This window comes from Danio rerio, chromosome 20, assembly GCF_049306965.1.
Source record: "Danio rerio strain Tuebingen ecotype United States chromosome 20, GRCz12tu, whole genome shotgun sequence".
Lineage (NCBI taxonomy): Eukaryota > Metazoa > Chordata > Actinopteri > Cypriniformes > Danionidae > Danio > Danio rerio.
The window spans coordinates 18,102,450-18,116,915 of NC_133195.1; the positions used below are offsets into that span (position 1 = coordinate 18,102,450).

Below are 14,466 nucleotides of genomic sequence, written 5' to 3' on the forward strand. Positions count from 1 at the left end.
CTATAATCACTCTCGTAGGAGAATTTTGCTTTCTCCATCCAAAATAAATAAAGTTATCCAACATGTGCGTCCGATAGCTCCGCCCCTTCCGCTACGTATGCAAACCTGCGGTCGTTGAGTGCGTGAAGTGTCCATCTTTACACACTTCATTTTAGCGGCTGAATGAGTGCATCATCCGGGTAATTAAAGTGCACTTATTATTTTAAGAGTTTTCAGTGTGAACACACTACTTACACTATTTATACTACAAAATGGCGTAGAATAGAGCATAAGTATGCGATTTGGGACGCAGCTTATGGCAGATTTTTTATAATGGAAGTCTATGACACAGTAGCTAAGGTGTCATAAGTGGTTGCTAGGGTGTGGCTAGTAAGTTGAAAGTTCATCAGTGATTGGCAGATTGGTATAGTCTGAGTTAAATGAGTGTAACCATAAGTCTGTATGATAGTCTGGCACAAAGTTATGAAGTCATAAAGTTTGGTACAATGTTAAGTCAATGTTTCCCGGGTCAGTTTTTGAAAAACTGTAAGTCGGATCATTTGGAAAATAGCAACCTAATTCAGTATAGTTTGGAGGTTTAGAGTAAGTTTGGTGATTGTAGTATGAACGGTCTATGAGGAGATGCGTTCTTAAAATAGTCTAAAAAAAAGAAGACGGAAGAACAATTATGTAGTAAAACAGTATGTTGGCTTTCTCAAGCCACCATAACAAACAATAAATAATTTAAAATTAATAAATCCATAAATAAATACCAGATTTAAAACATAAATAAAAGTATAAATAGCCCAAATAGCTGTGAAAAGTGAAAATAAGTGTATATGCATGACTTTGTGTATGCACCCACACATATACACAGACATAAACATACATTATATATTTAACACACTTATTGTATGTAGTGTGATTTCTAAAGGATCATGTGACTGCAGACTGGAGCAATGAAGCTGAAAACTAGAAACTAAAGTTTATTGATAAACTTTGATGTTGGCTTGAGAAAGTCAAACGTTTATGGCATTGTTAGGTGGTTGCTAAGCAGTTGCTAAATGGCAATGCTCGTGTACATGTTTGATCAAATGCTAATACTTAGTAGGCATTTCTAGCATATGTTATTGCATTTAGATAATCATTCATAGCATGTAGCTAATCGTTATTAGCACTTGGCTTCCATTATCATTTTTACCATGCATAGTACACAGGAAGTCCCATTTGCTCGCATGAGTCAAACAAGCCAATGCCCAGGTCCCTACGATGTTTTGATGTAGAGATATTGCTATTTTTAAATGGTTGCTAAGTTATACTGTTTTATTGCTATGGGGACATTTGACAGGTTAGTGATGATACATCAAAGCTTCTTGGCAATATGAGTGATCTAAATCAACCTCGATGTCTCTATGACAGTCTTTATGAGTGTCAAAAACTGGACTTGAACATTATGTATTCCTGGTGTTGGTTTGCGGCTGGAAGGGCATTCGCTGTGTAAAACAAATGCTGGATAAGTTGGCATTTCATTCCATTGTGGCGACCCCTGATTAATAAAGGGACTAAGAGAATGAACATTATGTAAAAATGGCTTGCTATATTTTTTTGAAAATACAATGCTTAATAAGTGTGAAGGTGATACATGCAAAAATGGCTTGCCATATCAGTAAAAAATATGGAGTTTAAGTCAAAAATGGCTTGCCATATTTTGAGAAAAATAATGCTTAAAAATTATTTATTGGAAAACTATAAGTCTGATAAACCTTAAAGATATAGCAACAAAATATACTGCATCTTAATACAGCTTTTGGCCAAATTTGGGGCTTGTATAATTTTTTTATATGCCCGGATTATAAAAATTTTTATATTTAACCTTTTTTATAAAAAGAATTACAAGTCTTACAGGCATGAGGAGATATAGCAACAATCTTGAATGCAGAAGGCACATTTTGACCACATTTGGGCCTTGTGGCATGAACGGCCTAGGAGGAGATACGTTTGTTTTCAAGGACAGAGTAGTATAACAGTATGTTGGCTTTCTCAAGCCAACATAACCAACATAACGAATCTTTAAAATCATTGAAATAAATGTTTAAATTAAATGATACTACTTTTGAACAGTTATTTAATAGTGCAATAACATTTTACAAGTTTACAATTTGTATTTTTGATGAAATAAATGCAGCCTTTGTTATCAGGATAGGCTAATTTTAAAAATCTCACCGACCCCAAACTTCTGACCAGTAGTGTTTGTGTGTGCGTGTGTGTGTATGTTTATACAAAGTAACGCCAATTTAAATGTAACACAGAGTTTCAAGGTATTTGCTCAGGGTTAACCATGGCATGCTTCTGAGGTTTTCACCAGTGTCGGCAGACGTTTTCCAGCCAATTATTGTAACATTTCAGCAAAATTTGGATGAGAAACACAGGAGAAACCATTTTTGCAGCATAAAAGTATTTTTTTATCATAGACCATATATTTTTATTTTTAAAAAATCTGTGAAACGTAAAATCTTTTATTGCTGTAATCACCGTCTTGTAGGCTAAAAGATGGAATCATTATTAAAGAAGTAAAAAAACACACAGTGGCTGCTAGCCAGTTTTGAGAAAAACACGACACAGCAGGGTTAGTTGTTACAATTAAAACAATTAAGCCAATTCAGTTTTACAATTTAGCCACACACTGTTGGACACCAATTAAACTTATAAAATACGGTTTGAATTTTGAGTGACATTCTTAGTTTTATATATATATATATATATATATATATATATATATATATATATATATACACACACACACACACACACACACACACACACACACACACACATATATATATGTGTATATATAAAAATTGATTGAAAATATAATTTATTTCTAATAAAGCAAATGAATGCATTGCATAATAATATATAATAATTCAAATAAATCCAAATGAGTTTATCCAATAAACAAATAAATAAACAAACATACAGTGCTATGTAGAATAAAAAATTAATTGAGCTAAGTACTGGGGAAATAGCTACTATTTAAAGTAAACACAAATTAAATTACTGTGTGAATTCTGCCTTTTTAAGCATGTGTTACAACTAACCGTCTGTTACAACTTGCCCCACAGGTGGGGTAACATTTATAATCCTCACACTTTTGCCAATACTGCATAGAAACCATAGGTCCGGCGATTATACAACCAGGGCTCATTTGTAGTAGAGGCTTGTGTGTTGTAAGTAAAAAACAAATAGTTTGTCTAACCCTATTTCTTTGATCATTATTTGGCCAAACCAAAAAGTGTTACCTTAACAAGTACCTTAACATGCTGCAGTCCACTAAAAGTACTACTACAATGTGACAGCATTTGTTGCCCATAGCAACACAATACCACACCAGAAGCCCAGGTTGGCTGGTTGTAGGGAAGAGAAACCGAGAAGTGGGTGGATTTCACACTTCAGCTTCTGGAACAAGTGGTTGGAGGGTTTTCCTGGTATGCGCGTTCTTCTTACAACACCAGAAGAACTGCTCTTTGTTTACTGGAGGACTTGCGCAATTCAGAGTCTCGAAGACACCCCTGAATAGAAGCCTGGTCGTGACTCACAGTTCAGGTTGAGAACAGGTCTACCCCAGATGAACACACAGCCCACGCTGATCTCTAAACCCTCTCAGACTAAGAACAGTGGGTCAAAAGTGTCGTCCCACAGAGAGATTCAAACCTGGACCTCCCAAAACTCCCTCCATTCAGAACAGAACTGAATCTTCCGCATGCGCGGGAAAACACTCATTCAGTTGAACAACTCCAGCCAGATCTAAAGAGAAACCCTAGCCCAACCTTCCAGCTGGAACATAATGTGCTTTCGAGCTCAAATGCTGAGCAACAATCCGAGGAATGTTCTTGTGCTTTTTTCTTTTTTCACAGAACTCAAAACAATGTGTGGAATTCATGAGCATTTTTGTTTCAGTGAGGCATTTCGAGTACATGACAAAGCATGCATGTTGGTTCAAGGCAAGTCTTTGACACACTTTTTGACGCACAGAGTTGGTATCGCTGTTGTGACATAATAGCTGTTGGTAGAAACGGTTGCTATTGTTTTGGCTCCTCCTTTATGCAAACAGAAGCAGTGCAAATTTCAGGTGAGGGAAGGTGTTGTAGAAGGTATCACACAAGTTAAATGTTATATTTTTGGAGTTTCCATCATTTCTTTAATTACATGACCCGTCCACCTGACTTGCTTGGGTTGAAGGGGTGGATATGAAACCATGCAAACAAGTCTTCTGAATGCATATTTGCTAGCATGCAAAATTAGTTTCAGTTGATTGGTTGCATGTTTTTTTTCTTTGCTTTGAGTTGCATTATAGGCTGTTTAAAGGTGTAGTTCACCCAAAACTGAAAATTCTGTCATCATTTAGTCATCCTCCACTTTTTCCAAACCTGTTTGAGTTTCTTCTGGTAAATACGAAGGAAGATATTCTGAAGAATGTTGGAGAAAACAACCCTGGACTTCCATGTTTTGCTCCGAAACTGTAAAAAGCAATTACACTTAAAATGTGAATAAACCCATTGACTTAAAAGAGACAAGTGGATTTTACTTGAAAAAATAAAAAAATTTCTTTAAGTACACTTAACTTAATTTTTAAATTTGGCACATTGTTCATTTACTTGATCAATTTAAGATAAAATTTATTTAATTTTTTTAAAGTAAAGTAACATCTAATTGTTTTTTTTTCCAGAGTACTGGGAGCACCAAGGGATCAGAAAATCTTGTTTTGTGTTCAGCGGTGCCCAAACTTTTTCATATGATGGGCCATAAACTAAATATCACTGATATCCGTGGGCCAAAGATAAATATAACAAACAATTTAACAATAAATCGCCATAAGTAATTTCCTAATTATTGTCATAATATTAAAAAAATACATAGAAGACATTACTTTGAATCGTATTAATGCAGTATAACTTTTATAACTCAACTTACTGCAATAAAAACAATCACATTTATAACACAGTGGCGTTCAATGCTGAATACACTAGTCAAGCAGAATCTGGCTTGGTTCGCTCAATAAAGTCTCTGCATTGTGCTCTCTTCATTGTATGTACATTTTAAACTAAATCTGATTAGTTTACACCATTTACATCAAAGCATTTAATTTCAGATAGCTTCACTATAAAACAAGTATAAGTTTACATTAGATTTGAATTTACAATCTCTAAACCATTCTCAGATGCAGGGCCATAGTGGGACTCCTTTTCAGCCCTGGAGTTTCAAGCCTTAGAATGGCCCACCTCAGTTCACGACTGACTATAATAAAATAACATCATTTCCAATTTAGTTTCTAATGACACTATCACGTCCTTTTCAAGGAAACAGCTGCTTTAGAATTTCAAATGTTTTTTTTTTTGTTTTTTTTTTATAAATATGAGAACAGTAAAGGGTAGCTAAATCTCCAACACTATATTCTTTAAAACATCACAATGTCCTTTCCTACATTAAATATTCTGTGCAAAATTCTTTAATGATATCTAGTCCTGTAATGGTGGTCACACGAAAAGAAATAAAACATGTAAACCTATATAGGTAACCCAAACAATATTATATGACACACACACAAAAAAAAAATCTAATAAAAAATGACTCAGGTGAGGTTCAAACCTCATGACCCAACGTGCTGACCACTGGACCACAATGGCACTGTTATCCTGGTGTGCTTGGAATAAAAAAAATGTTTTGCACTGTTATCTGCAAGACTCTTAACTACAGTAATACTTTCTATTGATTGCTTAATCTTTTTTTCTTAGATTTCTGATCTTTATTAATGTAGCGAATCATCTGATTTTAATTGAACAGGTGTAATACTCATCAATGTTTGTTATTTGAATTCTTATATTCTCCAAAGTACCGCTGTTTGGGGTCGAATGATAGTTACGTCATTATTAACCTACTGGCTGCATTTTGCTCACTGGGCTGCGAAAAAAATAAATAAAAAGAGTGGAGCTGCTGCAAATGAATGAATGAATGAATGAATGAATGAATGAATGAATGAATGAAGGAAGGAAGGAAGGAAGGAAGGAAGGAAGGAAGGAAGGAAGGAAGGAAGTGCAACTGCTGAGAGTGCAAGCAGCTAAGGACACCGGGAAGTCTCCCAGTCCTCCTGATTAGCCCATCCGGGCCTGCTCAGATGACATGGGGGGCCAAATTAATTGTATGGGAGTTTGGGCATCTCTGGTTTAGAAGCAATTGGTGAAGTTTGTTCCACGCCACTGTCGCCAATGGCTTGCTTGGTTTGTGACTTGAGCTGTGAATCGATGGATTTGCTCTTCAGTGTTTGAATTTTTAGCAGTGAAAATTAGACCACACAACTGAAGTAAGCTGATCTTCAACTCTAAAAACTGGACTGAAGCAGTTTTAATTTACTAAAAGTTCTTAGGCTGCTTTGACACAATCTACATAGTAAAAGCAGTTTTAGTATAGAAATAAACATGAATTGAATTAAGTGCGAGTAAAGAGAGGTGTTATGGAAATTGTAAAAAAAAAAAAAAAAAAAAAAAATTGTGAAAAATTTCATATTTTAAGGGGGACTCCTGTTCAAAAGTGCAGGGCAATATTGTGGATCCCCCCTAAACTTGCGGAACAATGTGGGGGCTTCCATGTGGGACGTTTCACTTCAGTCACATTGAACTGACTCAGCCAGTTTTACCCCGTTCCTATTCATAAGATCTCAGAAATTAGAATTTTTGGGGGAATTAGATTCAAGCATGTGTTTGAAAAGGCAGGATTTAAATGTTCAAATCGTGAAAAAATCTATTTGTTTCCGACAAAAAAAAAAAAAAAGTAAAAACGTAAAGTATTTTTTTTATTTCACAATTATGGCTATTTTTATTTTAAACTTTGCAATTGTGACTCCTGGCAGGGTTGGGCAGTATTTATGAAACAAGTTTTTCAAATACAAAAAAATAAATAAATAAATAAAATAAAAAAAACATAACTTTACAATTTTATTCTGGCAGTTGGGGTGTCGGAAGAAAAAAAGTAAAATAACGGCTGTTAAATTACAGAAATTTACAGTAAAATAACAGACATTAAATTACAGAAATTTCTTTAAATTTAAATTTCTGGTAAATTTCCGCAATTCAACGTCCGTTAATTTACGTTTTTTTACAGCACTCCACATGCCAGAAATAAAAAATGTTAAATTATGGATTTTTTCTACAATGTATTTTAAATACAGAATAAACTTTTTTATTTGTATTAAATAGGTTTATGCATTTTTTTTTTTATTCAAAAAGTCTACATGATCACATCATAAAATGCAGCCTCAGACTGATGCTTTCTCAGTTATTTGCCTAAGCTTGAGGTCAGAAGAGAAAATTGATTACAAAGGTGGACATTGTTTGTATGGATGGAAATTATGCATCTTTGCTCAAGAAATGAGATGGAATAAAATTCTTTAACGGCAGGATATGGAGCCTTTAGCACTTAATCATTCTCAGTCCCAGTCCTGCATGTGAAAATTCAAATAAACTTTCGAATAATAAAACACCTAAAGATGGAGTACTGGTGTTCCCTAAAGGGGTAAACTGAGACTTTTTCAGTTAAAAGAGAACTAAAAAAAATCTTGGGAGAATGCATAAACTGCACATATAATAGACGTTTTGGATGATTTGCTGATGTAGATGCCAAGAAAATAAGACAAACAACATAAAATAAGTTTAGTGACTAAAACATACTGTTGTTATCAAGCATTGTTTACTTCACCAAGTCATTTAAATGGTCAAGAGATTGATTGAATACTGATTTTGCAAAGAAATGTTATACTCTCATGTAAAAGTATTTTATAGAATTTTCAAAATACAGTATTTTATTTGGAAACATGTTGTGGCTGCTGTATTTTATTTTGATAAATCTAACATTGATGTATTTGGTATTTTAATTTAAAATACATATCAATGTATTTTTCTCATCCCTGATTCTTGCAATTTATAAACTGAGGAAAAGGGAGAATTTCAAGATGTAAATTTAAAATTAAAAAAAAATAAAAATAAATAAATAAATAAATAAAAATAAAAAATAATAAAAATAAATAAATAAATTAGGAAAAATATTCCAAAATGTAAAACCCAAAATTCCTAGAAATAAGTCCCAATTGCAAAATATCAAAAACAATATCTCAAAATCATTATTTTATCTCACACATAAAGAGTTTACATTTAACAGCTCAGAAAATGGTTTGAAGATTACAAAAAAGTAATAAATAACTTTATTAAACTACATGCATGGAGGAAACTGATCTCCAAGCACCACCTTGATCTAAAAATCTGCATTCCTTTCATCTGCTCAAGAAAGTCCAGCAGTGCTCTCAAACACAAAATGTGTGTCAAGGTGATTTTCGGTGGATAAATACAGTCAATTCCCCAGTAAATTCCCACACAACACCAACTAGAGTATCAGTTCATAAACTACATGTTCCACTTTATTAGCCCATCACCAAATCTCCACTTGTATCTTTCACATCTTGCAAAATGCTTTGCCTTTTTAAAATGTTATATTGATGTATTTTTTTATTAATCACAATTGACTATTTTCTAAAAATACTCATTTATTTTTAGTCATCATGCCAAAAATGAATAAAAAATGAATAAATAAACAATCTGACATCAAGTGCTATTTCTAGGTGAACGCAAAAATGTTTCCCGCATTATTAATAGTGCCCTTCTCGTGCGTCTCATTCATAAGCCACTCCACAGCTACTGTCATTCATTTTACACCTGACTGTGGACTCCTGGGTACATTCGTACATGTGTAATAGGAAAATACAGATTTTCATTCTTACTTCGCGGAGTCATCTTGAGGGAAATTCTCTAAATAAAAGCCCGCGATGAGTTCCCCTTTAGGGCTAGAGTTAAGATATAAAAAGTATTCGGAAATCCCCCGCGTAACCGCAGGCGCAGATATAAAGCGAGTCCCGCCTCTCTCGGGCTTCACTTGTTCACTGACAACCGAAGAGAGAACATGGATTTACACAGAGCCGCAATGCTGAACTTTGTGGATTGTAATGTTGATGAAATGGACACGAAAAACAGGAAAACGCAGCAGTGCGAGGATCGCGTCGACAGCGGCGTGGACTCGCTAAAAGAAGAGGAATATGAGACGCGGGAGATTTCGGAGGAGATGGAGAAATTGACTATAGCAAGCCTGAAGGAGACAATATGCGAGCCTTGGGCTAAAGTAGTCACCGAGGACGGAGACACGTAAGTTTTATTATTATTATTTTAAGATTTTAAAATATGCAATGCAATTTTGCAAGTATTTCAGTTTGTCAATTCGAGGTGACGCAAAACCAGTTTTTTTCATGCAGCTTTAATGTAGTTCAACATATTAAAAAGCAAATATGTAAACTTGTATTTATTTTGTATATTTATGTCAACTTAATTATTTGTACTATAATTTGTGCATTTATAATTAAATATTTTGTACTTGCATATTTAAGCATCATATTTTAAAAACTTGCAATACAAAAATGCAATCAATGCATTGCAAAACAGCCTATTCTGTATTTGCCTGCAGTGTCTTGCTTGCCTTGATGCAGTTTTGGGAGTTGCCTTGCATTTTTAACTTCATTAAATGCAACAAAGTTAATTTCTGATTTAAAAAGCAAGATATTTTAAATGTTTTTAACATTAGCATACTAACTTTAACTTTTAACAGCTAAAAAGAATCAATTACTTATCTAAGTTACGAAACTTTTTCTAAAACTTACAAAGTATAAAGTGCGGAAGTAAACAAACAAGATTTGGAACGCACCCAAACTGGGCGGAGTTTAAGAAAACAAAGTGCGCAGGCAGGAAAGTCCCTGGCGCGCGGCCAGGCGCAGATACTGTATCAGATGTGTGGAGCCACACTGGCTGGAAATAACCTTCAAAACTCCATTCTTGCGAAACGCCGCCTGCGTGTACTGTGTGTCTGCTCAACCACATCCTCTGAGTGTGATCTTAAAATATTCTCTGCCTCCTACATGATTTTCCAGGTATCTGCACCTTGCCATCATTCACGAGGCAGAGGATTATGCCGTGCAGATCATCAAACAGTGCCAGAACGACCCGTACCTGAACAGACAGAACAACCAGAGACAGGTAAATCAATGAAAAATAAAAGTACAATTCACTATTAGTAGTCAATGTGCCACAAACAAAATATTCACTACACTTTTAATAAAATACAATTGTTGTTAGTGTTCATAATGGTACATAATAAGTACTGCATTATAACAGGGTGATTATATGCATACACTGAGTATATTTCGGGATAATACTTACTACATACCTGGTTTATGTAATGACTACAATACTGCACAAATTAAACAAGAATATAATGTAAAGTGCTACCAAAAGTTAAATGTCACACTCACCCCTAAGACCTGACCAACAAAAGTCCACTTTTCTGTCCTCAGACTGCTCTGCATCTGGCCGTTGTCACAGAACAGCCACAAATGGTGGAAAGACTCCTGAAAGCCGGCTGCGACCCTCAGCTTGTTGATCAGAGCGGAAACACAGCCCTGCACCTCGCCTGCAAACAAGGCTCGCTGGCGTGTTTCTCAGTCCTCACTCAGATTCAGACCCAGCACCTGCGTTCCATTCTTACCTTCCCTAACTACAGCGGTGAGTTCAGTCACATCTGAAAGTCAGAATATTTGAGTTTGCAGTTTTAAAGTGCAGGTTTTGATGTATTTTATGTTCCTTTTTTTTTATCACAGGACACACGTGCCTTCATATAGCAGCCATTAATAATTACCTGTCCATGGTGGAGAGTCTGGTCCAGCTTGGGGCAGATGTAGACGCAAAGGTACGGTATATTTGACAATTTGTTAACACTTTAATTTAGGAAAACTTTTGAAACTTAATAAATAAAATACTGTTAAATTTTTTGACAATCTAGTTCGCAGTTGATTAACTTTCAAATGAGTTCATTTCCATTAAATTTTTTTAAATATATGTACGAGCTTGTTATTAAGCTTCATTAAACACTTCTAACTGACGTTGTTTTCTATGTGTTCAGGAGCAGTGTAGTGGCCGTACGTCGCTCCATTTGGCCGTAGACCTGCAGAACCTGGATCTGGTGCACACACTCATAGCTCTGGGAGCCGATGCCAATAGTTTAACCTACGGCGGATACACAGCGTACCACCTGACCTTCGGCAGACACAACAGCGAGATCCAGAGGCAGCTTTACAGCCGGACAGCCCTTAAATTCACAGTCATGCCAGAGAGCGAATCGGAGGAGAGCGAAGATGAGCTCATGTCTGAGGACGATTGTGTAAGTTTTATCATATTACAAAAAAAACATACTTTGTGTTTGATATTTGTTTTACTAACTGAGGAAAGTGCATCATTTAATTAATAATTCTGTTCTGTTTTTAAATATAGATTTATGATGACATCCGGCTCTGTGGGAGATAGTTTGGAAATTAAGACTACATTGCCCACAATGTAAAGCAGCTGTAGGTGCTCAATGCCTGTGTCGAGTCCTGGGACGCCAATCCATTTTTGGAGCTCCAAGAGATGGATACATGCTGCCTCGTCCTGGGGCCGACAGCGGTGGTACTGTTAAACACGGATGAACTGCATGGACCAAAAAAAAAGACTTTACCAAAGAGTTGTGAAAATGTGTATATTTTGTAAATAACCAGAGATATCTATTTTTATATGTGTAAATATGTCCAATGAAGAACACTTGTTAATAATGTGTATAGTCTCTATATAAATATATATTGCACAGTGAAAATTTGTTTTGTTAACATTAAAAACTAAAAGATGAGAAGTGAATTCTGAGGCTTTGAGTGTTTCTTGTGTTGACTGATTTCCTGGAAATCTACAGAATTGTGAAACTCGCGCAAAAAAGCCCTGAAGGGGTGGAAAAGCAGCAGAAGGTTGTGATGTTGGTTCAGTCAGTAAAAAAAAAGTCCTACATGTGTACAGTAAAAGCCATCATTTCCTTTCTGGAAAGCGTGAGTCAGGCTGATGCGTCACTGTAGTTTGAGTAAAATTCCTTGGGTCTGCTAAAGTGGAGTCATGAAGAACTGACTCAGTATAGAAAGTTCCCCACAAATTGAGAGAAATGAGTAGACCACCGCTGACGGTGTGATTATAATGTGATCATCTGTAAAGGGGCTCAGAGTAATTTATGGATCATTCAAATCGATTATTCAGATTTTAAGTCATCGCTCGCATTGTTTTAAAAGTATTAATCATGATGAATAAAGCAGGATTTGTGAATCGTAGGGAAATTCCATCTCTTTGTTCTCTTGACAATGACTAACAGGCTATTTAAACTACTGGGAAACAAAATCTGTATCACATGCATGTGTATGATGATCATCCTCATTATTGGTCACATGATGACTTGGTGAATTCCAACATGTATACGTACATCTGAAGAAATAGTTATTGGCTTTCTTGTACAATATATATATATATTTAAATATTTCCCAAGTGATGAAGGAAAAACTTCATAGTTGTTTCCCCTATATTTTTTCTTATGTGGAAAATTGTATTTCTTTTAATCGTATTTTCCCTGAAGTTTTTTTTTTCTGATTGGGTACAGAACAAAACATTGTTTAATGCCTAATTAAGATAACTCACCTAGTTAAGTCTTTTAATTGCACTTTAAACTGAATAATAGCATCTTATTAAATAACTAGTAAAATATAATCAGTGTGTGCATGGGGTATTAAAAGTTGATAAATCATGAGAAAATTAATGCCCTTTAAAGGCATTAAAACTTCCTAATCCCGTTAGGATTAAAACGTCCTAAATATATATAAATAAATAAATAAATATATATATATATATATATATATATATATATATATATATATATATATATATATATATAAATAAATATATATATATATATATATATATATATATATATATATATATATAAATAAATAAATATATATATATATATATATATATATATATATATATATATATATATATATATATATATATATATAAATAAATAAATATATATATATATATATATATATATAAATAAATAAATAAATATATATATATATATATATATAAATAAATATATATATATATATATATATATATATATATATATATATATATATATATATATATATATATATATATATATATAAATAAAAAAAAAATATATATATATATATATATATATATATATATATATATATATATATATATATATAGTGAGAGTAAAAAGTATTTGATCCCTTGCTGATTTTGTTGGTTTGCCCACTAATAAAGACATGATCATTCTATACTTTTAATGGTAGATGTATTCTAGCATGGAGAGACAGAATATCAAAAAGAAAATCCAGAAAATAACTTTAAAGAATATATATTAATTGATTTGTATTTCATTGGGGCAAATAAGTATTTGATCCCCTAGTATGCATTAGGAGTTCTGGCTTTCACAGACCAGTTAGACACTCCCAATTAACTTGTTACCTGAATTAAAGAGACCTGTTCTAACTAATCACCTGTGTGAAAGACACCTGTTCACAGAATCAGACAATCAGACAGATTCCAAACTCTCCAACATGGGTAAGACCAAAGAACTCTCTCGGGACCTCAGAGACAAGATTGTTGACCTGCACAAATCTGGAATGGGCTACAAAAACATTAGCAAGATGCTGGGTATTAAAGTAACAACCATTGGTGCAGTTGTGAGAAAATTTAAGAAGTATAACCTGACCATCAATAGACCTCGGTCTGGTGCCCCACAGAAGATTTCACCTCGTGGGGTGGCAATGATCATGAGAACTGTGAGAAATCGGCCTGCAACCACACAGCGGGAGTTAGTGAATGACCTCAAGGCAGCTGGGACCACAGTCACCAGGAAAACAATTACCAACACTTTGCGCCGCAATGGATTAAAATCCTGCAGTGCCCGAAAGGTACCCCTGCTTAAGAAGGCACATGTGAAGGCCCGCCTAAAGTATGCCAATGATCACCTCAAAGATGTACAAAGTGATTGGGAGAAGGTTCTGTGGTCAGACGAGACCAAAATTGAACTATTTGGCCTAAACTCTACTCATCATGTGTGGAGGAAGAAAAATACTGCCTATGACCCCAGGAACACTGTACCCACCAGCAAGCATGGAGGTGGAAGCATTATGTTTTGGGGTTGTTTCTCTGCCAAGGGAATCAGTGGGAAGATGGATGGAGCCATGTACTGTGCAGTCCTAAGGGACAACCTCCTCCCCTCTGCCAGGAAGTTGAAAATGGGCCGTGGTTGGGTCTTCCAACATGACAACGACCCGAAGCATACAGCAAAGGCAACAAAGGAGTGGCTCAAGAAGAACCACATTAAGGTCATGGAGTGGCCCAGCCAGTCTCCAATCGAAAATCTATGGAGGGATCTGAAGGTCCGAGTTGCCAAGCGACAGCCCACCAACCTTAAAGATTTAGAGAGGATCTGCAAAGAAGAGTGGGCCAAAATTCCCCC

At 34.9% G+C, this 14,466-nt stretch overlaps 1 protein-coding gene across 1 annotated transcript; it reads left to right on the plus strand.

Annotated features, from left to right (window-relative positions):
* The first annotated feature begins 8,943 nt into the window (after window positions 1-8,943).
* On the plus strand, window positions 8,944-11,792 carry nfkbiaa (nuclear factor of kappa light polypeptide gene enhancer in B-cells inhibitor, alpha a). The gene is made up of 6 exons (NM_213184.2): window positions 8,944-9,221; window positions 9,998-10,103; window positions 10,421-10,628; window positions 10,724-10,812; window positions 11,026-11,283; window positions 11,394-11,792. The coding sequence occupies exons 1-6, from the start codon at window positions 8,983-8,985 to the stop codon at window positions 11,424-11,426; spliced, it is 933 nt and encodes a 310-aa protein (NP_998349.2). The 5' UTR covers window positions 8,944-8,982; the 3' UTR covers window positions 11,427-11,792.
* Window positions 11,793-14,466: the final 2,674 nt, after the last annotated feature.

Coding starts and splice junctions, on each gene's coding strand:
- nfkbiaa (NM_213184.2), top strand. CDS start 8,983: ATGGATTTACACAGAGCCGCAATGCTGAACTTTGTGGATTGTAATGTT. Junction 9,222..9,997: donor GTCACCGAGGACGGAGACAC/GTAAGTTTTATT, acceptor ATGATTTTCCAG/GTATCTGCACCTTGCCATCA. Junction 10,813..11,025: donor GGGCAGATGTAGACGCAAAG/GTACGGTATATT, acceptor CTATGTGTTCAG/GAGCAGTGTAGTGGCCGTAC.